This window comes from Gorilla gorilla, chromosome 6 (genome assembly GCF_029281585.2).
Source record: "Gorilla gorilla gorilla isolate KB3781 chromosome 6, NHGRI_mGorGor1-v2.1_pri, whole genome shotgun sequence".
NCBI lineage: Eukaryota > Metazoa > Chordata > Mammalia > Primates > Hominidae > Gorilla > Gorilla gorilla.
Genome location: NC_073230.2, coordinates 29,324,483 through 29,349,881, shown reverse-complemented (window position 1 = coordinate 29,349,881; position 25,399 = coordinate 29,324,483). Strand labels below are relative to the sequence as shown.

At 39.3% G+C, this 25,399-nt stretch overlaps 1 protein-coding gene across 1 annotated transcript in view; it reads right to left on the bottom strand.

The window, feature by feature from the left end:
- The window catches only part of DNAH11 (dynein axonemal heavy chain 11), a 359,011-nt gene that overhangs the window by 27,705 nt on the left and 305,907 nt on the right, over positions 1–25,399 (bottom strand). Inside the window, exons 67-74 of the mRNA XM_055347302.2 lie at positions 21,623–21,787; positions 19,800–19,940; positions 12,314–12,484; positions 9,672–9,794; positions 7,698–7,891; positions 6,355–6,503; positions 5,374–5,501; positions 873–1,100 (exon numbers count right to left, since the gene is read on the bottom strand). Of these exons, the coding sequence (XP_055203277.1) occupies positions 873–1,100; positions 5,374–5,501; positions 6,355–6,503; positions 7,698–7,891; positions 9,672–9,794; positions 12,314–12,484; positions 19,800–19,940; positions 21,623–21,787 (1,299 nt within the window). The remainder of the gene's footprint in view (positions 1–872; positions 1,101–5,373; positions 5,502–6,354; positions 6,504–7,697; positions 7,892–9,671; positions 9,795–12,313; positions 12,485–19,799; positions 19,941–21,622; positions 21,788–25,399) is intronic.

Sequence of the window (25,399 nt, the reverse complement as noted above, 5' to 3'; positions counted from 1 at the left end):
AGCAAAACTCTGTCTCAAAAAAACCAAAAACAAACAAACAAACAAAATGTAAGTATTCATTTGTCTTATCTTGGAAAAACATGAAAATATAAATAAGGTGTCATAGATATAACCCAAAAAGAGGACTTTAAATTTACTCATATCAAACCAGGGCTAAAACACTACACTGAAACTTTTACCATGTCATTACTGTCGCCATCATCAACAAGAATAACAATGGGTTCTTCTCTTTCTGTGGTCAGAGATACTAGTCTGCCACATTTGTTTTCAAGAAGCAAGTTCCGGCCAGGCGCGGTGGCTCATGTCTGTAATCCCAGCACTTTGGGAGGCCGAGGCAGGTGGATCACCTGAGGTCAGGAGTTCAAGACCAGTTTGGTCAACATGGTGAAACCCCATCTCTACTGAAAATACAAAAATTAGCCGGGCGTGGTGGTAAGCAGCTGTAATCACAGCTACTCAGGAGGCTGAGGCAGGAGAATTGCTTGAACCCGGGAGGTGGAAGTTGCAGTGAGGCAAGATCATGCCACTGCACTCCAGTCTGGGCGACAAAGTGAGATTCCGTCTCAAAAAAAAAAAAAAAAAAAAAAATGCAACCTCCTCAAGAAGTTACCTAGTTAGCTTTCCCTACACAGTAGCTGAAGTTTTCTTAATGTTAGGGTGAGACTGAAATATATTTACTGGTCATTAGAATAGGAAATGACAGGGGCAATTCTTTCAAGAGATTAAAACACGCCCACCCCTACCCCTCCACATGCGAACATTAAGAACTTGCTTCATCCCTCTCAATGACATGCCTGGGTTGATTCTGGGCCCCACAGTCTTGTGAGATGACTCTGACTTCATTGTCTGCCTAGCCTGCTTCGCTTTCTTACCTGATCAAAGTTGTAGAGGGCGGCATGCAAATTGGCCAGCATCCCTGTTGGGGGTTCATTAGTGATCTTAATGGAATTTTCCAGGAGTCCTTGAGGGATGATATGCTCATCTGGTGTAGGTGCAGACTCAGCACTCATGAAAACCCTGTAATCTCTGTGGCTTCCTTGGCTGAATCTTTCAAGGAGCTTCTCCAAGGTTCCTAGCCACTTGGCTACCAAATGAACATTCTGAAAGACAGTATGGTGCATAATTCCTGTGAAGGTGAGGCATATTACTTGAATTATAAGATTACATTTTCCTATATATAATTGCACTGAAAACTCAGAGAACCATGATTCAAATTTTCCTTTATCAATACATCATAAAAATTTTTCTTTATCAATACATCAATACATCAAAAAAAGAAAGCCAAAAGGGAATTGAACCTTGAACATATTAAATGTTCCCAATCAACACAGACTGTCTTTGTAATCCAAAATCTCCACGCAATACACATACCTACTTCAAACACCCACCAGTCACTTCTGAGATGGAGTTGCCTAGTACTTTTCTTTGTTATGGTTCAAATACAATTACTGAGACACATTGGGGTTAGTTTGAGAAAATATGAAAACTAAAAGCCAGAAATGTGCCTGACACCCTCTTCATTGGTTTCTGATGGAAACCTCTTCTACTCAAACTCCTACTCATTAACATATGAACTCAAAAGGATATAAGGGAAGCAAGGCTAGCTGAAAGAAAGCAATCATTCATTGTTAAGATGTTTTGTTTATTCCTAACAGATGATTTTCCTTAAATCCTAGGGCTGTTGAAAATCACACACAAAAAATTAAATGCCACCACCATTGTCATTCTTTTCTTTTCCATTTTATGATTCACAAATTTGCTCTTCCAATACCAAACACCTACAGGGTATAGCTTGGTAGTTGGTGCTGGGAGGGAGATATAAAGGCTGCACCTTACATGCTCTCTGGCTTTGGAGAAGTCCTTGATACAGTAATTGAAATGTCACACCCAGATATATATAATTATTTCCAACAAAGAAAAACATTTAAGATTATAACAGCTACAAAAATACAGAGAACGAAGGCAAACATGGAACAAAATAATAATGCAAGTATCCTTCTTTAAAATTTCTATTGCAAAAAGATCTAAGCCCACTCAGTCATTCACATTATTGGCTTTTATTCCCTTGGCAAATAATGAACACTGGTAGATGTGGTAGGCAGAATTATGCACCCTCAAATTCATATGGTGAAGTCTTAACCCCCAGCATCTCATAATGTGACTGTATTTGGAAATAGGGTCTTTAAGGAGATAATTAAAGCTAAATGTGGTCATTATGAAGGTTTTTTTTTTTTTTTTTTTTTTGAGACAGAGTCTCGCTCTGTCACCCAGGCTGGAGTGCAGTGGTGCGATCTTGGCTCACTGCAAACTCCGTCTCCTGCGTTCACACCATTCTCCTGCCTCAGCCTCCCGAGTAGCTGGGACTACAGGCACCCACCACCACGCCCAGCTAATTTTTTTTTGTATTTTTAGTAGAGACGGGGTTTCACTGTGTTAGCCAGGATGGTCTCGATCTCCTGACCTCATGATCTGCCCTCCTCGGCCTCACAAAGTGCTGGGATTACAGGCGTGAGCCACCCCATCCAGTCAATGAAGGGTCTTAAACCAATATGACTGATGTCTTTATGAGAAGAAGGGATTAGGACCCAGAAACACGGAAGACAAATCACGTGAAGACACAGAAAGTTGGCCATCTACTCTAGCAAAGTAATACAGTAGGTAAGGACTCTAAGTTCCCTCCTTTACATGCTTACTAACAGGTTATAAGGAAAGAGTATTTCTCATTCCTAATTGTGCCAATCATAAAAGAAAACAACAGAAACAATAAAAAAACCCTGCTTTGTAAACTCAATTATATCTTCATTCTCTGTCTTATGGGCTACAACAGTACCTTACTTGAAAAGTTTACTTGAATCAAATGTAAAAATATTCTAGGTAGTGACTTTGGAGTCACTGAATGGGACACAAAAACCTCTAAGCAAGCCATCGTGGAGCACAGGCACACTTTGGAATCTAGCTTGGCAGCTATTCTTGAGGGTACTGGCTTTGGGACTGGCTAGATTCTTATGCCTATTTTTCCAAGAACAGCAATGCTTGTGCAACACTTTTAGACAATCTATATGTCTTGGAAATGCATGAAAAATGGTCATTTTGCCCTTGAAAAATGGTTTTTAATATCTGTTATGTTAATTCACAAGCCTTCTGGTGTGCATGTGAGACAAAGATAGTTGCCAGCCTGCTACTTTTATAATAGTTTTCTCTGGAATTTGGGCTTTCAATTAACTACTATCTAAACACCTTTAGAGGGCTCTATCTAATCATAATAATTGATCACATTGGGGCTTAGGTAAGAACTAATTAACATGTACATACATATCATATACCCATGTTAATGTAATTTAATGTAAATTATGAACAGTGTAACAAGTTTTCATTATGTTTGCCTTCTCTTTCTTCAAAGTCCTGCTTCTCTTTTTCCTGCTGATCAAATGGATACTAGCAACTTCTAGACACTGGGATGGCCCAAAGCCTGGTGTAATCTCTCCTTACCAATTACTGTATGTGGGTACAGGGGTGGGGAGTGAAGAGGTTTAAACAGTTAAATTCTTGGTTACTGGCTTAGCTCTAAGTACAAAAATCAAAGGTCTGAAACAAATATCCAAAAGTAGATCCTTGACAAAATAAGATCTTTTAAGTTTATGTTAAAATTTACAACTTGCAATTTTAGGGGCAACAAATAGCTCAGCGTAGATACAAAAGTAATGGAAAGAGTTTATTTTGAATACGTTCTTTTGAGGATGACTATAGCCCTCCTAGTGTTCTCTCCAGTCTGAGCCACAGGGAGCATGAGAATGCTCAAAGAGCTCTTTCCTTTCTGAGACAACCTTAAAATTTACCGAACTGTCTGAGCGTCAACTGTTTTCTCTGAAAAAGCCAACCCTCCCGTGCTTCTGAGCCTCAGAAGGGGATGCACTACACTGCCCTCAAGTCCCCTTACGAAGGTCTCTATTAAGGCCTCATCTAAGCAGTGGGTATCATCATCCCAGAAGGTTACATTCCTGCAATCATAAGCCTGCTTGGACTCTGGAAGCTTCTTTATGAATCCAGTTGCATTGCAAGCAGAAATGCCAAAGGCACCGAGCCTGGATACTGGAGACACTAAGGGAGGTCAATGCTGTATCTTGCATGAGGGTGGCTATTTTCAGGAATGTCACCTGCTGCTAAACAGACCTAGACTGAAGTACCAGCTCTGCCATCCAATCAGCCCCTGTGGCCTTGAGGCTTTCCAGCCACTCGGATGCTCGCTTTTCTCATCTTTATATAGAGAATCACGACTCCTAACCTAGGAGCTTTGTTGTAATGATTCGAGATAAGGTAGCCTGTGAATTGCCTACTGACGAGAACCTTTGCATGACTCAGCTGAAAACTAAATAGCCATTCCTAGACCTGCTGAGAGAGCTAGCAGAGCTTGCTGTGGATGGAGTCAGCACATTCCTCAGGTGCCCCCTAATGCTGGCCTGTGCTCCACTGGTTCTTGTAATACTCAGCCAAGGGGGGCATCCCAGAGGACACTGGGTGGGAGAACCAAAGGTCTGTGTGATGTTTGCCTGAGAAGGGATAAAGGAGTTGTCTACTCAGATCCCTGTAATTTACAATCAAAGGGAATGTTACACACTAGGTGGGGGCAGAGTTGGACTTGTATGAGATAATGATTGATGCAAGAGCCAAGTATTGGGGAGGGTCCCCAGAGAATCTCTGACCTGCCTGTGCATTGGGAGAATGTGGTGGAGCCATAGGAAATTTGCACCATTTGCAGCGGGGAGGAGCCTGGCCTCTACAGCTCCCGGGCAGTGGCCTGGTATTCAATCTGTGAGGTTGGGGTGTGTTAGCAGGATCCCCTCTCACTTTGCTGAGAGTTTTTTTTTTTTCTTTTTGCTGAATAAATTCCATTCCCCCCACCCTTCAATGTGTCTGTGTTCCTAGTCCTTTCTGGTTGTGTGACAAGGACCCGGTTTTAGCTGAGCTAAGGAGCAAAATTCTGCAACAACAATACACATTAAAAAAGAGTTCTGTCGACTCTAACATCAACCCAGATACTATGATAACAGTGTTAGCGATCTAAACGAGCCTGCTTGTTCTCAGGCACTATTGAGTGTTCCAGATATCTCTAAGTGAGGGGAATGACGAAGTTCTTCCTAATAGTTTTAATTTTAGAGTACAATGGCTAGACAGTCTCTCAGAAGATGACAGCCATCGCTGTCCGCAGAGCCCCTCACCATCTTTGCAGGCATCATGAACACTGACAGAACTGCTTGCACCCTGCAAATCGCCATGCACAGGGGTGTTAAGGGAGCATTCTGTTGGGCGGGCCAGCTCTGCCCTGGCCCTCCTCTGTGTTTATGCCCAGTGTCTTCCCTGAAACTTAATACTCACTTGGAGGATGACCCAGTGTCCTCCTTTGGAAGCTTTCTCCAGTGCCACTTCTGCCACCGTCTCCTGACCTTGTCCTAAAGACACATTGTGGAATTTTCCAGAGTCAATTGTAAAGCCAAGTCTTTTGCCTGTGGGAGAATACACCATGGTGAGAGGAAATGCCTATGAAGGAGGGTGAGAGGAGCCTGGAATTCTGTGGTCTAATGCACATCTGTGGTCACCGCAGCCATCTTCTGAGTGACTTTCCTGAAGAATCCCAAAGAAAGTTCTGTTGTATCCACAAGCAGCATTTTGAGCTCTCCACAGCTGCCTCATTGCAAGCATTAGAAAAGCCTGTGGAAGCCAGTTCCTTTGGTTTTATGATAATGAAGCTTTTGACATTTTGATAGATGGCAGGCATTGTTATGGAGCTTTATAAACTCTTGCAGGAGTAGCAAAGCATTTCTCTCATAAAAAGGAGCAACATGTGGTAGATATCACATCATTTTTTTGAATGGATCTGTTCATTGGGTAAATGCACAAGCCTCTCACCTTGTGAGACTGCATTTAAATTGAGCACAGTCAGGTCACAGCTATATTAACCTGGTATTCTTGGTGCAGGCCGTGGGGAATGGTAATCCAGAATACAAAGGCGACAGTGCCTTGCGCAATCAAATACACTTGCTCTAATGACCATTATTTAGTCACAGGGGGCACAAGATTACATGAGCATGTGGAAAATTGCCCTCTGGCCTCATATAGTCAAAAGGTGGAAAACAGTACAAAAGAAACTTGCATTATGCCAGCCACATGAATGTTCCATTTCAACATTTCTTCAGACTATGGTGTTATTAGCTTTACATTTTCCATACACCCAATCTTCAACAAATTAAAAAAAAAAAAAGAAACTAAGATCACTGTGAACTGAAAGGAAGGGCAGGCGGTGGGGGTGAAAGGGAGGGAGGGAGAAGGGGCGGGCCAGCGAGTCTCCCGGCCACTCACCAAGAATCTCCAGGTCTTTAAGGGCATCTACCCCTGGAGACAGGATGAAGAATATGGGGGTGGCTGCGCTGCTTTCTTCGAATGCTTTAACTAAGTCCAATCTGGTCCTCTCCACATACTTCGCACCCAGTTTTTCCTCTACAAAATTTCTATAAAAAACAAGAATACAAAACACATGATCAGTGGTTTTGACCTTGAAAAGAGTCACCATTTGGATAAGCTTAAACCACACAGGCACACGATAGAAGTGACCAGGTTTATTAATGGGATGTCTTGTTAGAATAACAATATGAATCCAGCTAGATGTATGCGGTAGGTGTGTCAGTGAAATCCTTCTCTTCCTTAGAAGCTCTGAAAATCAGAAGCCTACGTTCCATTTTGGGGGGCTACTGAGACCCCCCCTGAGTGCCATCAGCTGTCTGCTATGGCTTTGTATCCCCCAAATCCCCTGCCAGATTCCCCCATTACTTATTAACAGTTCATTAGATTTGCCACAGTGCAATTTTCCAGCCTGCTGGGCTTCTCATGAATATACAAATGCTTTTTGGGGTGTTTCTAACACAGGGAGGCTCAATTAAGCAAGGATTATTTTCCAGCAGCATCAGATTTAGCAGAAAGTAAGTACTACTAAGCAGAATTAACTTGTAAAGTAGAGTTCAGCAGAGGTTTCTGCAAAGGGAAAATTGGCTGAACTAGACAAAGCAAAGGAAAAAACCTGAGGCACATGAATATTACTGAAGAAACACAATAGGGAAGGAAGTTGAGAACTCTTTGGTTGGTGAATTCAAATTAGAATGAGACTTGTGTGAATTAAGCAGCACATTACCATTTAGAAGCCAAGAGGGCAAAGAAAAAGGACACTTAAACCAAGATGTAGACAAGGGTTTCTGCTTTGAAACTGCATTGGTTGTAAAGTTATAGGGACTATGAGTGACTCCATGAAAGGAATGCATTTTTGTTTGACATGCAAAATCTTCAGAACCAAAATGCCATCATTGAAAGAAAACGATGGAAATTACACTTGGATAATGCATGAATGCATGTTCCTGGCCTCTGAACTCTGCTGACACCCATTTCTCTTCCAGGAATATTTCCATCAGTCCCGTCTCCCCTACTGATTTCAGAATTAAGCTTTTTCGGGAAGAATGTGCTGAGTTTGCCTAGCACATGGTTTAGTGTTTAGCAAATTTTAATAGTACCAGTGATTATAATATCAAAATCTCAGCAGAATCACTCCCCATCAAAATGCATGGTAAACACTTCCACCAGATCCTCCTAACTCTTCAGACTACATTTCCTCTATGTTAACTAATATATGTTTCCAAAAATGCTGACCACCCCACCTGAGAGCATACGTCATTCTGTCAGGGCGCATTGCTCTCAGAAGAATCAGCTTCTGTATTAAACTTTTCTTCTTCCATTCTTGAGGTAATTTTTCTTTTTCTGGACACTCAGATTCTACCCACTTCCTCCACTGCTTGGCAGATCCTTCTACATCTCGGTCTATGCCTCGAAATTCTTCCATGACAGCAATTGCCTGTAATATGATAGGGAAACAAGTAGGAATGGTGTGAACGATACTTTATAGTTTGAGAAGAAGACTTGTGAATGTATCTAATCTTATGTAAAAAAACTGTGCTGGACAGTGTTCACTTTCCTCTTCAGATTTCCATTTTTTTTTTTTGCTCTGCTGAAAGGGTAAGCTCAAAGGACACTTGAGCTAAGTTCCCTGGTTCCCTGACCTAGTTGGGTGTGGCCAACAGAAAGCAATGGCAGGAGCCTGGAAGACTGGAGAAGAGAGAGGTGGGGGTACTTCTGTCAGAGGCATTTGAACCAGAGCAACTCCATCTTGAATAGGAGCTGGGTAAATTGAGGCTGAGACTTGCTGGGTTGCATTCCTAGGAGGTTAAGGCATTCTAAGTCACAGGATGATATAGGAAGCTGGCACAAGATACAGGTCATAAAGATAAAGCAGCTTGCAGTAAGGAAGCTGGCTAAAACCCAACAAAACCAAGATGGTGATGAGGGTGACCTCTGGTTGTCCTCACTGCTACACTGCACCAGTGCCATAACAGTTTACAAATGCCATGGTAACGTCAGGAAGTTACCCTATAAAGTCTAAAAAGGGGAGATATGAATAATCCACCCCTTGTTTAGCATATCAACAAGAAATAACCATAAAAATGGGCAACCAGCAGCCCTCAGGGCTACTCTCCCTATGGAGTAGCCATTCTTTATTCCTTTATTAATAAACTTGCTTTCGCTTTACGGACTCACGCTGAATTCTTTCTTGCACGAGATCCAAGAACCTCTCTTGGGGTCTGGATCGGGACCCCTTTCTGGAAACATTTCTACCCCAGCTCTTTCTCGTGGGAATGTGGTTTGGCAGGGACTATGTTTCTCTGCCACAGGCCACAGATCCTCTACGGTTGGCTCTCTCCCATAACTTCATTTCTTATGAAGTTCCAGTAACTGTCCTTTTCCTCTTTTTTCCTTCCCCATCCCCTGGTTGATTTCCTAATCCTTCTTGCCCATACTATGAAAATAGACTCTTGGTTAAACTTTCTTCATCACCCTTTTGAATGTGCCATCTGTTTCCTGTTAAGACCCTGAATGATACACATTTGAACTTGAATTTTGAATTCTAAAGTTACAATCTAATTACATATACTACTTTAAAAAGCTGAACATATATAAAAATAAGAGGTAACAGTTATTTCCAATGCACAGAAATGTTTCCTTCTTAGAAAAAAGAGTAGGGCAAAGCTTAGCATATGTTGAACATCATTAAGATACTCCAGATCCTGGAAGAATTCACTTCTAACAATAGGGCCTGTGACAGAAAAATGCAATGAGGATTGATAGTTGAGGTTTAAGACAACTGTCACTTTTTTCTCTAAAATATTCTGTTTTTCTTAAACATTTTACAATGAGAATAAACGACTCTATTGTGGTGTAATTTAAAGAACTATTTAGAAAAATGGCGAAACGATTTAAAAAGAAAACAAAGTAGATTTCAGGAAATTTTTAAAAATATTCATTTGTATCACTTGGCTTTTATCAAAGGTCCTGACAGATTGCACATATTTATTAACTTTTCCACCTATACATAAGCCAAAAGCTCCTTTACATCTAAATGAGAAATTAACCAACTGAATAATACAAAGATTAATAACATCACATTATACAGTGCATTTCTACAACTGAAATGGTATTTAATACATCACCTGTATTCTTTAATGTTTACATTTCAACACTGGAGAGAGCTAATATTTTAAATAAGATCCAGAAATTGAGAAACTGTATTCCTAACATACCTTGATAGCACTCCATGATTGAGAAGTTAGGAAGTCAACGGGACTCAGATGAGTGTGTTCAACTGTGAATCGAAGCAGGAAATCCAATTCAAGGGGGTCTATCTCTTTCTTTCTCAACAAAATCTTGAGAGTAGACAAAATTGAAAAGGATTATTAGGTTTACATGAAAATCGTCACACAGGAAGTAGTCACACATTTAACAGACATGACTGACTAGGCAGAACCATACCTGCTGGGAACTCCACTTGACATCTGTTCTACTGTTGAAATAGGGAATCTTAGATTATGTCAATGATCTCAAAACCATGATCAGAAATCTAACAGGAAATAATTATGAAGGCTGATTTATTCCAATTGTAACACCTATCACTATTAGCAACATATTTAAAATATGCATTCGTATTAAGTGTTTTATTATTAGATCAAACTTGTCTTAACACTTACACAAAATGAGAAAGCCTCCAGTGACAATGGATTAAATTACTAAACAGAAGGTAGAACCAGTATTATTAGTTAATTCTGGTATAGTAGTTATTCAATAAACTACAAGGTACATGAAGGATTTTTTAATATGTAAGATTATATTGAGAAGAATGAGAAAACCTTTTATAGATATAACTAAACACATTGTGAAGTGGAATAAACTTTAGACATTCTGGTCACAGAACTGATAAAAAATCCAAAGTATATTTTGGAGAGTACAAATGAAGTATTCCTAATTTCCATATAAAAACCATAACACCCCACAAAGCTAAACAGGTAAAATTTTTGAGCTTTATATTATCTTAAAATTCCAGATATTTTCAAAAGGTGTTATCAGTGATAACATCCAGTAAAATATTTTATTAGATATTATTTTTTCTTGAGTTTATTTCAACAAACAAGTAATTATCCATATAGTTATGAAACTTTGATTTATATAGATTGTCAGGACTTGAGATTATGACATAGCTATGGCTTCCAAGGGGAAGTTTTAAATAGATGTTCATGTCATGTATTATCATCCCTGGTCTTTTTCTATTAATGAGCAGTACATACAAAACAAATATTTCATGAATGTAATCCCAGCACTTTCGGAGGCAGAGGCAGGCAGATCATGAGGTCAAGAGATCAAGACCATCCTGGCCAACATGGTGAAACCCCGTCTCTACTACAAATACAAAAATTAGCTGGGTGTGGTGGTGCACGCCTGTAGTCCCAGCTACTCAGGAGGCTGAGGCAGAAGAATCGCTTGAACCTGGGAGGCAAAGGGTGCAAGCTGAGATAGCACCACTGCACCCCAGCCTGGCGACACAGTGAGACTCCGTCTCAAAACAAACAAAAAAACAAGTATTTCATTGTGTAATGCCTTGCTCCTGTTTATTACATACATAGTTCATCATTAGCTGCAGATGCGTATAAAGTGCCTTCTTTGGCACACACAGAATAGCTAAGACATAGACCTTTCCTTAACATTTGCATAGAAAAAGACGTAAAGCAAAATGGCTGATAAAAGGACAATCTGCTTATTTTATCTAGGAATGTGGTCTGCAAGGGTTTCTTTTTTCTTATCACGAACTTTTTTTTTTTTTTTTTTTTTTTCTGAGACGGAGTCTCGCTCTGTTGCCCCCAGGCTGGAGTGCAGTGGCACGATCTCAGCTCACTCCAAGCTCTGCTTCCTGGGTTCGTGCCATTCTCCTGCCTCAGCTTCCCAAGTAGCTGGGACTACAGGCGCCTGCCACCACGCCTGGCTAATTTTTTGTATTTTTAGTAGAGCCGGGGTTTCACCGTGTTAGCCAGGATGGTCTCAATCTCCTGACTTGGTGATCCACCCACCTCGGCCTCCCAAAGTGCTGGGATTACAGGAGTGAGCCACCGCGCCCGGCCATGAACGCTTTTATTTAAACAAAGTCTTTCATAGAAATTCATGTGAAAAAGGAAAAAAAAAAAGGAAGCAGGTTTCACTGAAGGTGTGGGTAAGAAACCTGGAGCTCTCTTTACCTAGTTACTGCTGTCATTTTCTTAATTTTAATTGACAAATAATAATTATATATATTTAAGTGGTACAGTGTGACGCTTTGATACATGTTTATATTGTAGAATGGTTAAATTAAGCTAATTCATATATCCATCACCTCACATACTTATCTTCTTTGTGATGAGATTTAAAATCTACTCCTTTAGCAATTTAAAAATATACATTATTAATTACACACAATGAAAAAAAGGAAAATTCAGTCATTTTTGACAACATGGACGAACCCAGTCGCTGTTTTGTAAGGAGCCCAGCTCCACTCGGATCTGGACTCATAACCCTGATCTCAAAGAACCTTCCTGGTAGTGCCTTGAAGTTTCTTTACAGGACCCGAGAAGGTGAGAAGAATGTCTCTTGAATATTTTTCAGGGTGACCGCTGTGGTAGGAGCATAATGTGTATACCCACCCCACCGGCCCCACTCCCCAAACCAAAGCACTGGGACCTAGGAGAAGGCTGTCACATGCCCAAGTTCCCTGTGGGAAGCAAATTCCCCTCATGCCACCAAGGGCTTCCAAAAAAAAAAAAAAGTCTATTATATTTTGCTTCAGCAGAAATAAAATATATAATAAACAGAGGCATCTGCCTTTGGTTCTGGGGATCCTTTTTCAAGTAACTGATCTCCTTACCTGAAAAGCCATCTGGGACAGGAAGGTGAGCTTGTCCTTCTCAAACAGCGCCTGGCTGGTGTAGAGGAAGACAGCGTGGGTGATGCTCTCCATCAGGACAGAGATGCGTCCCTGCATGTCTTCCACCTTGTCGGCCTGCTCGATCGCTCTGTGGAACAGCACGTTAAAAGCCTGGGAAATTTAATGTGACCATTAACATGTGACAATTGGTGCCTGGATGTCTAGCTAGCCCCAGATACACAGGGCAACAGCTTAAGGTTTATCTACAGGGAGTGAGAATGAGGCAAAATTTTTAGGAGGATTATAGTTTCTGGCACATGGTACATGCTCATTAAATGTTTGCTGTCATTACTGTTATTATGAATATGATTCCATGAAATCCATTCAATCTCCTTCCACGCAATTGAATTGCACCATTTTCTCTCCTTCTGCCCATGTACTTAAAATAATATTTTAATATTTGATTGTGGTAGGATACACGTAACATAAAAGTTACCATCTTAACAATTTTAAGTGTACATACATTCAGTTCAGTAGTGTTAAGTATAGTCACATTCTTGTGTAACCACAAGAAATGTGGAATTTTTTTCTCATGAACATAAATTATACTGTTTAATGCAGATTCAAGGCCATACGTTTTTGGGGGAGTAGGTTTTACTTGCAGTACAGATTCTCTTCACGTAAGATTACAAAAATACAACACAATGTGATGAGCCCAATTTAAAAATTACCTGCGGCAGTCCATACTAACACAAACAGCTCCCAAAGAGGAACAAGAAAAGCTAAATCCAGTGTCACTAGGATGCCAGAGCTTTTTCATGTTGCAAAACTGAAGCTCTGTACCCATCAAACAACTGTATACTCTCCCTTCCCCGCATCCCTGGCAACCACTTTTATTCTACTTTCTGTTTCTATGAGTTTGGCTATTATAGGTACCTCACTGATGTGGTTTGGCTGTGTCCCCACCCAAATCTCAACTTGAATTATAGCTCCCATAATTCCCATGTGTTGTGGGAGGCACCTGGTGGAAGATAACTGAATCATGGGGGCAGTTTCTCCCATACTCTTCTGGTGGTAGTGAATAACTCTCATGAGATCTGATGGTTTTACGAGGGGAAATCTCTTTCACTTGGCTCTCATTCTGTCTTGCCTGCTGCCATGTAAGAAGTGCCTTTCGCCTTCCACCATGATTGTGAGGCCTCCCCAGTCACATGGAACTGTGACTCCATTAAACCTCTTTTTCTTTATAAATCACCCAGTCTCTTGGGTATGTCTTTATCAGCACTGTGAAAACAGACTAATACACTCATATAAGCAGAGTCATAGTCTTACTGTGACTTGCTCATTTGAATTAGGATAATATCAAGGTTCATCCATGTTGTAGCATGTATGAGAAATTTGTTCATTTTTAAGGCAAAAGAATATTCAACTGCACGGATATACAACATTTGATTAATCTATTCATCCACTGATGGACATCTGGGTTGCTTCCACCTTTTGGCTATTGTAAATAATGCTACTATGAATTTGGGTATTTGGATATCTCCTAAAGACACTCTTTTGATTCTTTTGAATAAATAGCTAGAAGTGGAATTGCTTGATCATATGGTAATTCTATTTGTAATTTTTCTGAGGAATTGCTACACTGTTTTCCATAGTGGCTGTACCATTTTGCACCCCCACCAAAAGATTCCAATTTCTCCACGTCATTACCAACACTTGTTATCTTTTTTTTTTGATAGTAGCCATTCTAATGGGTGTGAGGTGATATCTCATTGTGGTTTTGGGTTGCATCTCCCTAAAAATTGGTAATGTTGAGTATTTTTTCATATGTTTGTTGCCTTTTTTGAGACAAACTTTCATTCTGTCATCCAGCCTGGAGTGCAGTGGAGTGATAGTGGCTCACTGCAGCCTCAACCTCCCGGTCCTAAGCAATCCTCCCACCTCAGCCTCTTGGGTAGCTGAGACCACAGGCATGTGTCATCACACTTGGCTAATTTTTGAATTTTTCTGTACAGACAGGGTTTCTCTGTGTTGCCCAGGCTTGTTGATCATTTTTATAACATCTTCGGAGAAATGTCCACTTATGTCCTTATTTTAAAATCTGGTTATTTGCTGTGTTTTGTTGTCGTTGTTGTTGTTGTTCCCATATACTTTCGGGATGCCCTTTGGTCACCTCTTCTTCCTTTAAAGATCACTCTTGATATTTATTACTCTCATTCATGCCTTGGTGATAATGGCGTTGTATCAATTGCTATATCTCTCTATATAAATTTGAAAAATATATCTATATATATAAATAGCCATCAATATAAAAATATCTATTTATTTTTGGATGATAGGGACCAGAGACCACAGATTAATTCACCTTGAAGTATGTATATTTGAGTGAAAGTAAAATCCTACAATGACAGATATATACAGTAAACATTGGTAAGAAGGCATTAACAAAGTATAGCTTGAATATGTCTTATCTGAAATACTTGGGGCCAGAAGTGTTTCAGATTTTGGATTTTTTCAGATGTTTGAATATTTGCAAATACACAGTGAGATGTCTTGGGGATGGAACCAAAGTTTAAACACAAAAGCATTTATAGGTTGGGCTTGTGGCTTGTGGCTCATGCCTGTAATCCCAGCACTTTGGGAGGCTGAGGCAGGTGGATCACCTGAATTCAGGAGTTTGAGACCAGCCTGGCCAACATGGTGAAACCCCATCTCTACCAAAAATACAAAATTTAGCCAGGCATGGTGGTGGGTGCCTGTAGTCCCAGTTACTTGAGGGGCTGGGACAGGAGAATCGCTTCAACCTGAGAGGTGGAGGTTGCAGTGAGCCGAGATTGCACCACTACATTCCAGTCTGCGTGACAGAGTTGAGACTCCATCTCAAAAACAAAACAAAATGAAAAAAAAAATTCATGTATGTTTCATATACACCTTATAGACATAGCCTGAAGTTAATTTTATACAATATTTTGAACAATTTTGTGCATAAAGTGCATGAGGTCAGGTGTAGAATTTTCCACTTGGGGCATCTTGTCAGCATTCAAAAAGTTTCGGATTTTGGAGCATTCTGCTTTTTGGATTAGGATGCTCAATCTGTACTAACCTGATATTTACACTTGCTTAAAATCAGTTTTTCGTTTACATACTATAAAATGTGCCTATTATATGCACAGTTTGATGAGTCTTGACAAATAGATATATTCTAACAATAACCGTAGCAATCAAGATAAAGAACCTTTCTACTTACATTACCAGAAAAAGTTCTCATGTGCCTATTTACAGCCTATTCCCACCACCATCGCCAGCCCCAGTCAATTACTGACCTGCCTCTGTCACTGTAGAATAATTTTGCCTTTTCTATAATTTCACATAAATAGCATCATATGGTATATACTCCTCGGTATCTGGCTGCTTCTTTTCAACATAATCGTTTGGTGACATATCCATGTTGTTGTGTGTACCAACAATTCATACCTTTATGTTTTGAGTAATAGCCCACTGTGGGAACATGCAAAATCTGCATGACTATTAATGTGTCCATCCTTTGGATTGTTTTTAGACTTTGGCTTTTATGAATAAAGCGTCTATGAACATTTGTTAAGCTTTTTGCAGGCATACATTTTTATTTATCTTAGGTAAATGCCTGGAGTAAAAGTGTGAGATCATATTTTGTAACTGTATATTTATCTTTACAAGAAACTGCCAAACTGTTTTCCAAAACGGTTTATTGCATTCCTTCCAGCAATGTGAGAGAGTTGTAGTACCATATCTGTGCCACATTTGCTATTAACAGTCTTCTGAAACTTTAGCCGTTCTGTGGGACATAGAATAAGATCTCATTCTGCTTTTATTTTGCATTTTTCTGATGCCTGATGAGCATTTTTAATGTGCTTGTGGATAATTCATATGTGTTATTATATGTCTGTTCAACTCTTATTACTGAGTTGTACAAGTTCTTTTTATATCCTGATAAAAATTCTTTGTTTTATATATATGTATTGAGAATATTGTCTTTGCTTGTCTGTGGCCTACCTTTTCATCTTCATATCTTTTGAAAACCATAAACTTTTAAGCTTGATAAGGTTCAATTTATTAAGTTTTTATTTTCTATTGTGTCCTAAGAAACCTTTGCCTAACCCAAAGCCCTCTCTTATTTTTTTCCTAGAAAATGTACAGCTTAATAAATTCATTTTGAATTTTTTTATGTAGTATAATAGTTTGAGGTTTATTTTATGTCATGTGGATATCCAATTGCTCCAGCACCATTTGTTGTAAGAACTATCCTTTCCTCATTGAATTGTCTTGGCACCCCTACTGAAAATCAATTGACCATGCATTTGTGGGTGTACTTCGGGATTCTCCAATCTGTTCCACAGATCTATGCATTTTTCTTCAGGCCAGTACCACAACATCTTGATTCGTGTAGATATAAGTCTTAAAATCAGAAATTGTAAGTCTTCCAACCCTGTTTTTTTTTCTTTTTCAAAATTGTTTAGCTATTTTAACTCCTTTGAATTTTCACACAAATTTTCAGGATAAGCTTGCCAATTTCTACCAAAAGGAAAAAGGAAATGTCTTCTGGTGTTTTGATTGGGACTGAATTGAATCTATAGATCAGTTTGGAGCGAACTGACATCTTAAGAATATTGAGCATTCCAATTGATGAACATGGTGTATCTATTTAGTTAGGCCTTAATTTTTCTCAACAATATTTTGTAGTTTTTGGAATACAAACCTTGCATATATTTTATTAAAATTATTCCTAAAAAGCTTCATGGCTTTGGAAGCCACTGTAAATAGTGCTAAGACACTGATTTTATTTTCCACTTGTTTCTCATGTATAGAAATACAAGGTACATTGTATGTCAACCTTATATCCTGCAACCTTGCTAAAAATTCACTTCTTAGTCCTGGCAGGGTTTTGGTGAGTTTCTTGGGATTTTCTATATACATAATCAGGTCATCTGTGAAAAAACAGAGTTTTTCTTCTTCTTTTAAATCTCTTGCCTTCTATTGTCTTACTGTACCGACTATAACTTCCAGTGCAGCACTGAATAGATGTGCTGAGAGAAAGATATCCTTGTCTTGTTCCTGATTTTAGGGAAAAGCATTCCATTTTCAACATTAAGTATAACGTTGGTGTAGATTTTTTCTAGATGCATTTTATCATGTTGAGAAGTTACCATCTATTCATTAGTTGAGAGCTGGTTGTTTTTTTTTTAACTCACTTGTTGAAATTTTTCAAGTTCTTTGCATCAACTGAAATGACCCTATGAGCTTTTTTTCTTTTATTCTGTTAACTGACTAATTACACTTCGTGATTTTTGAATGTTAAACCAATTTGATTCTTGGCATACATTCCACTTGGTCATGATACATTGTGCTTTTTATATATGGCTGGATTCAATTTGCCAACATTTTCTGGAGGAGTTTACCAACAATGTTTACAAGGGGGACTGCCCAGTATTTTTCTTTTATTGTAATTCCTTAGTGTAGTTTTGGAATTTGGGCAATACTGCGCTGACACTGATGATTTAGTTTTACTCTTCTCCTCACACATGGTTACTTTCAAACTCCAACCACACTGTGCTTGTTAGAAGTTTTGCATACTAGTTCTGTACTGTTAGGAAACCTGCTAGTTATGCTTGATCCTTTCCTCTTTATTATTGCCCATAACCAGTCCATCTCCAAGAGCCAATGATTCCAGCTTCAAATCATATCTCAGGTCTGTTCTCGTAACTCTGAGTCTTTTGTCATCACATCAGTTATCTGCTTGAAATCTTCCAATGGCTTCTTGTTGCACACAGAATATAATCCCCAAATTCCACACACAGTGGTCTACAAAACTCTGCGTGATTCAGTCTTTCCCACCTCTCTAGATTCATTTCTTGCTACCTTTCCCCTTGCTCATTACCCTGCAGCCACAGAAATTCACTCACTACCTGGAATCCCTGAATTCTTTCATCTCACACATTCCTGTTTTCTCCAAACGCTCTTTACATAGCTAAGTCCTACTTATCCTTCAGAAACAAACGTTACTTCCTCTGGGAGGCCTTCTCTGAGCCCCCAGTAAAGCAGCCTCTCCACCTCTATCATTCTGTCTTACAATACTTTCTACTTTTATAAACAAATGTATGATCATAAAGGTGGAACTATATCTATGTGTACATATATATCTATGTGTATCTACATAAAGGTATACCTCCACCCTTACATTTTGTCCAAAACTATACACTCAAGTGACAAGCATCTGACATGATTGATCATAATAAACATTTGTCTAAAAACGGATAAACAGATGAACAGAATGAATGAGCACTGCCCAGCAGGTAGCAGCATGGTACAAGGTGTGGAGCATGGGCTTTGGAAACAGTTACAGGTTGAAATGCTGGCTCTTACAATAACAAATGTAAATTTTTGGGCAATTTATTTAAAGTTTGAAAATGTCATCCTTATTTTTTAAATGGGGATATGATATTTTTTATTGAGATGTAATAGGGATAAAGAATGAGCCAAAGTATAAAAATGCCTTGCATGTAATAGTGACTTAATAAATAGTTGTTCTTATTATTTTTCTTTCTTTAGCAAAGAAATATGAGCATTCTCTTTCCAAGACATATTTTCACAAAGACAAAACAGGAGCCTCAAGGAAAATTCCCTTAAAGAGTCTGCTGGCCAGGAGATAGAGACCGTTCTGGCTAACACGGTGAAACCCCATCTCTTCTAAAAATACAAAAAATTAGCCAGGTGTGGTGGCAGGCGCCTGTAGTCCCAGCTACTCAGGAGGCTGAGGCAGGAGAATGGCGTGAACCCGGAAGGTGGAGCTTGCAGTGAGCCGAGATCACGCCACTGCACTCCAGCCTCGGCGACAGAGGGAGACTCCGTCCCAAAAAAAAAAAAAAAAAAAATTAAGAGTCTGCTCAGGAGCAATACACCAATATAATATGATGCCGTACGCATAGTTTAATTACCTCAAAGCCTTACTGAAAATTATAAATGAAAATTCCTGAGAATAAGAATTTTGCTTTTGTTATTTTGTTAACCAGATCCTCATGACTCCTTACTGGGTACACCGATGGCTTAAAAATACATTCTGGCTGTGCGCGGTGGTTCACGCCTGTACTCTCAGCACTCTGGGAGGCCAAGGAGGGGAGATCATTTGAGGTCAGGAGTTCGAGACCAGCCTAGGCAATGTGGCAAAACCCTGTCTCTACTAAAAATACAAAAAATTAGCCAGGTGTGGTGGCGCACTCCTGTAGTCTCAGCTACTCAGGTGACTGAGGCATGACAATTGCTTGAATATGGGAGGCAGAGGTTGCAATGATCACGCCACTGCACTCCAGCCTGGGCTACAGAGTGAGACTCTGTCTCAATAATAGTAATAATAGTTATTATTATTATCAATAATAAAATAAATTCCAATTTTCCAGAAACAAATTGAACTCCTAAAGTTTTCCATATTTCTTAGCTCATTCAGCATTACCTTCAAAGAGAATTGGTAGAGGGGGTTGATTTTTTGGAGGTCATTAATAACAAAATAAAGAAGAGATGCTCTTGCTGCCACTGGTCTGTAACATTCTCGGGCCTCGTTGATTTTTCTTTCATTTTCTTTGGCTTCAATCACCTATGGTGGGATCAAACAAAATAAGTAACTTATTTACTCTTCATATTCTCTACGCATATCCAAGGAATGGAAGGACGTACCTGAAATGAAAAATTATGAGTATTAAAATAGATAACATGCATGGCATCCATGTGCTCGAGCTTTTCTAAAATGATTACATTCATATTTTAAAATAATTTTTTCAATAAACTGAGTTTCAGTGAGAATGGACATAACTTTAGTGGTTTTCTAGGTTACAGATTAAACAAACCTAGTTGTTTTCAGTTCTACAGAATTTGAGTAATGTCACCTTCCTGCCTCCCCTCTCTCTTTCAAGGCTTAATAACCCAGCTATATCACCTCCCAGGGATGGCTCTTAAAAGTCTGCTGGGTCAATTCAATGCCAATAACTTCATTAGGCAACAAAGCATACAAAAGCAGTCAAGGTCAATAATATACCCAGTAACTTATGCTTACTAAAAAGCCTTAATATAGAGACTCTCATGCCTAATTCTAACTTTGCACTGGATCATCCATATGTCCATATATTTCCATTTAGTTTATCTTTATGTATTAGCCTCTGGGTACATTCACAGAGATAATTAAAAAAGAAAAACCACCACCACCATCAACCAACATATCAGTTTTACCCAAGGCTCAAATATCTATTTCTTTTATCTAGGACTACTGCTGGTCCCACAGGATACAGTATTTTCCCCAACCTTCTCTATAGAGTTGACTCATAATATTTGTGTATAAAAGGAAATAAAATGTAGGGCAGAGAAGGAAGTCATTACATGGTGATATATTAAGAAGATAGGAAGACACATTTTAAGAGACAATTGGAAGTTAACTTCAAAGCTAAGTTAATTTACTTAATTGTTCTAACTTTACCATCTTAGGAGCCACCTAATATTCACTTACTTGAAAAGACAGAGTAATTTGGGATTCCATTTCCTCGCTTAATTTAAGACAAATATAAAGGATGCATAGTGACACAGCTTCTGCTGGGTAATTAATAGATTACTTAGTAATAAGGATATTCCAGAAAGCAAATAAGGGTCTAATTCACACTGAAACAATGGAATTTTAAGGGTTAACGGTCATTTGTGAAAGTCCAAAGTGCACATCACACATAAGGCATATTGGGACCCATGTTGGACATTAGCAGGAAGCCTATTTAATAAAAATTTCTACTGGCTTTTAGGAAATGTCATTTTTCCTGGGGTGAATAGTGCATTTGAGTACAGCAGGAGATTATCCTTTGCTCAGTATCCTGCTACGGCAGGCCTGTAAACAAAACTTCCACTCTAAGAATTTCTTTAAAATGTCCAACAGCTTGGAGAACCTGCAGAGAAACTGTAGAATATGAGTTTGGAAGAGCCGGATGCTAAGGCTTTTCAGATTTTCAGCCATAGAAGCCAGCAGGCCTCAGCTTTCTTCACATTTGGTCACCCAGGAAAAATAATAGCCGGACAGTGTCTAAGTTGAATGAGATCTCTATGGAATTAGGAGAAGCACACATTCAACCATCTCCATCTCCATTTACAATCCCACACAGTCCACCTGCAGCTTATTAAATCACCTGAATTCCACACACTGGTCCTCTTAGAGGAATTACCAAGTCTGATTACAGTGCCCACCCCATATGTCTCATTCGAACAGACCATTAGAATCTGCCAGGCATCCTCTGCCCTTCCTACCTTGTGCTCTATCTCTGCCGCAGTGGCCTTTGTTGCCTCCAATCTCTCTACCAGTTTGGTGTCATCCAGAAAGCTTCCCTCTGCCGCAGAAAGGCGCAAAAGGAGATCGTCTTCCAGATACTTGAGCTCAATTTTAAAATCATTTTGGTGCTTTGTCAATACCAACTAATAAAAACCAAGAAAAGTGTGGGAAATGGTGGTTAAGTACTTTTTTTTTTTTTTTTTTTAGAGGAAGTCTTGCTCTGTCACCCAGGCTGGAGTACAGTGGTATGATCTTGGCTCACTGCGATGTGTGCCTCCTGGGTTAAAGTGATTCTCCTGCCTCAGCCTCCCGAGTAGCGGAGATTACAGGTGCCTGCCACCACATCCAGCTATTTTTTTGTATTTTAGTAGAGACAGGGTTTCACCACGTTGGTCAAGCTGGTCTCGAACTCCTGACCTCAAATGATCCACCCACCTAGGCCTTACAAAGTGCTGGCATTACAGGCGTGAGCCACTGCGCCTGGACAAGTACATGTTTTTAAACCAGAGTTTCCTTAATCACAAATTTCATGGAATCAGTATATTAAAAAACAACCTTAACATTAAAATCATACCAATCATAATTTTTAGAATTCTTTAAAAAACTTCAGAAGGTATGTTAAGATCTAGTTGCACTCCAGGGCGCAGAGTATAAACGCTTAACAATAATTTAACATCATGAACCACAGGAAGAATCTGTTTAAGAAAACATCAGAAACTTCTGGTTTCTGCTCAGACATATAAAGGCTTAGAAGTCTCATTTCCGTTCTCAAAATAGGAAAAAAACTCATCAACAATTCTTCCTACATACATCAGAGAACGGAGGTCACAGGACAAATTGCCATCCTAAAAACAGGCAAACACAGAGAATCACAGCTTCTCGGGAACACTGACATGCAAGTAGAGCTTGAATTAAAACTTCAGAGGGGCCCAGTCTTCGTAGTCTCTACACTTCTTTGAGTTTTACCTCCAGGAAACGCCATCCGGTTCTTACAGTGAAGGTCAGATAAAATCTACACCAGCTCTGGGCCAAGGATGGGAAAAGTAACCATTATGACATAAGCTCAGAGGGAAAGTAACCATTTTAAATATGTCCAGAACTTTCTGTTCTCCTTAACCAAAGCCTGCCCACAAGGGAAACTACTTGGCCAGTGCCTAATATGACCTAGATGTATTAATCTGTTCTCAAGGTGCGATAAAGGACTTCCTGAGACTGGGTAATTTAAAAAGAAAAGAGATTTAATTGACTCATAGTTCTGTATAGCTGGGGAGGCATCAGGAAACTTATAATCATGGTGGAAGGGAAGCAAACATGTCCTTTTTTCCTTGGCGGCAGCAGAGAGAAGTGCCCAGCAAAGGGGGAAAAGCCCCTTATAAAACCATCAGATCTTACGAGAACTCACTCACTATCACAAGAACAGCATGGAGGAAACCAATCCCATGATTCAGTTACCTCGCACTGGGTCCCTGCCACAACATACGGGGATTATGGGAACTACAATTCAAGATGAGATTTGGGTGATGTCATAGCCAAACCATATCACTGGGGAAGGCAGAATTCCTGTCCTTTAAAAAAGGCTAAGTAACTCTCCTGAAGGACACATCCCAGTGATTCAGGGCTCCTAAAAAACCGTGAGATTTAATTATAAGATAAAAGAATGGTTCCCCTCCATAATATCTTACCAACACATTGACAGACTCCAGTATAATATCAGTGGATTATAATTGAGAGATTTGCAAAGCACAGATTCTATTTAAAAATCAGTTTTTAGGGAAACCTAAGGACAACAAGGGAGACAAAAACAAGGACACCAGGTAAAACTGAAGCTAAATGAACATGAAACACAGCCTTAACTCCTAGCCCTAGAAACATAAAACCTCACACTAAACCGCTATTTACTTTTGTGACAGTTATCTAATACATCATGTCTGGTTTTCAAGGTTTTCAACAAATAAGTACAAGGTATACTTAGAAGCAAAAAAAAAAAAAAAAAAAAAAAGAAGACAGAACGCAAACCTCAGAACAAGACTCAGATGTGGCAGAAATTTTGGAATTACCAAACTGGGAGTTAAAAATAACTACTTAATGTGCTAACGGGTTTAATGGAAAAGTGAACACCATGCAAGACCACATGGGCAATGTAAGTAGAGATAGAAACTCAAAGAATGAAAAGGAAATGCTAGAAATAAAAAACAACCTAACAAAAATGAAGAATTTTTTTTTCTTTTTCTTTTTCTTTTTTTTTTTTGAGACAGAGTCTCCTCTGTCGCCCAAGCTGGAGTGCTGTGGTGCCATCTTGGGTCACTGCAAGCTCTGCCTCCCGGGTTCACGCCATTCTCCTGCCTCAGCCTCCCGAGTAGCTGGGACTACAGGCTCCCGCCACCACACCTGGCTAATTTTTTGTATTTTTAGTAGAGATGGGGTTTCATCATGTTAGCCAGGATGGTCTCAGTCTCCTTACCTTGTGATCCGCCTGCCTTGGCCTCCCAAAGTGCTGGGATTATAGGTGTGAGCCACCGTGCCCGGCTGAAGAATGTTTTTGATGGGCTCATGAGTAAACTAGACACAGTGACAAGAATCAGTATGCTTAGACATATGTCAGTAGATACTTGAAAAAAAAAAGAATAAAAATTAAAAAGGAAAGAATATCCAAGAACTGTGAGATGCTTACAAGGAGAAGAAAGAAAAAAAATGAGCAGAAGAAAGATTGGAAATAATGGTAGCTAAAAATTCTTCAAAATTAATGAAAGATACCAAACCATAGATCCAGGACACCCATAGCACATTAAGCAGGATAAATGCCAAAAAATCAACCTCTAGTCATTTCATATTCAAACCACATAATATCAAAGACAAAGACAAAATCTTGAAAGAGTCCACAGGAAATAAATTACCTTATCTATGAAGGAACAAGGATAAGAATTACATGGAACTTCTCTTGAGAAACTATGCAAAAAGGAGAGTTGAGTAAAATATTTAAAATGTTTAAGGAAAAAAACAATCAACAAATAATTTTGTATCTTATAAAATTATCCTTCAAAAGTAAAGTGTAATAAAAGCTTTCCTAGACCAAGAAGACTGAGGGATTTTGTTGTCAGTAGACCTGCCTTACCAGAAATGTTAAAAAGAAATTTCTTCATAGAGAAGAAAAATGACATAGGTCAGAAACTCACATCTATGTAAAGAATGAAAGAGTACTAGAGAAGGAGTAAATGAAGATAAAATGTTAGTTTATTAATTGAGCTGTCTGTTCAAAACAGTAATAATAGCATATAGTCAGTGATTATAACTTATGGATAAATGAGATGAATGACAGCAATGTTATAAAGGATGAGAGGGAGGAAATGAGAATAGTCTATTAAAAGATAACTGCATTACCAATGGGGCAGTAGTGTTATTTGAAAATGGAATTAGAGGCTGGGCATCGTGGCTCATGCCTGTAATCCCAGCACTTTGGGAGGCCGAGGCAGGTGGAACACCTGAGGTCAGGAGTTTGAGACTAGCCTGACCAACATGGCGAAATCCCATCTCTACTAAAAATACAAAATTAGCTGGGCACGGTGGTGCATGCCTGTAATCCCAGCTACTCGGGAGGCTGAGGCAGAAGAATTGTTTGAACCAAGGAGGCAGAGGTTGCAGTGAGCCGAGATTGTGCCACTGCACTCCAGCCTGGGCAACAAGAGTGAAACCTCATCTCAGAAAAAAAGAAAAAAGAAAATGGAGTTAGATTAGTTGTAAATGTATATTGCAAATGC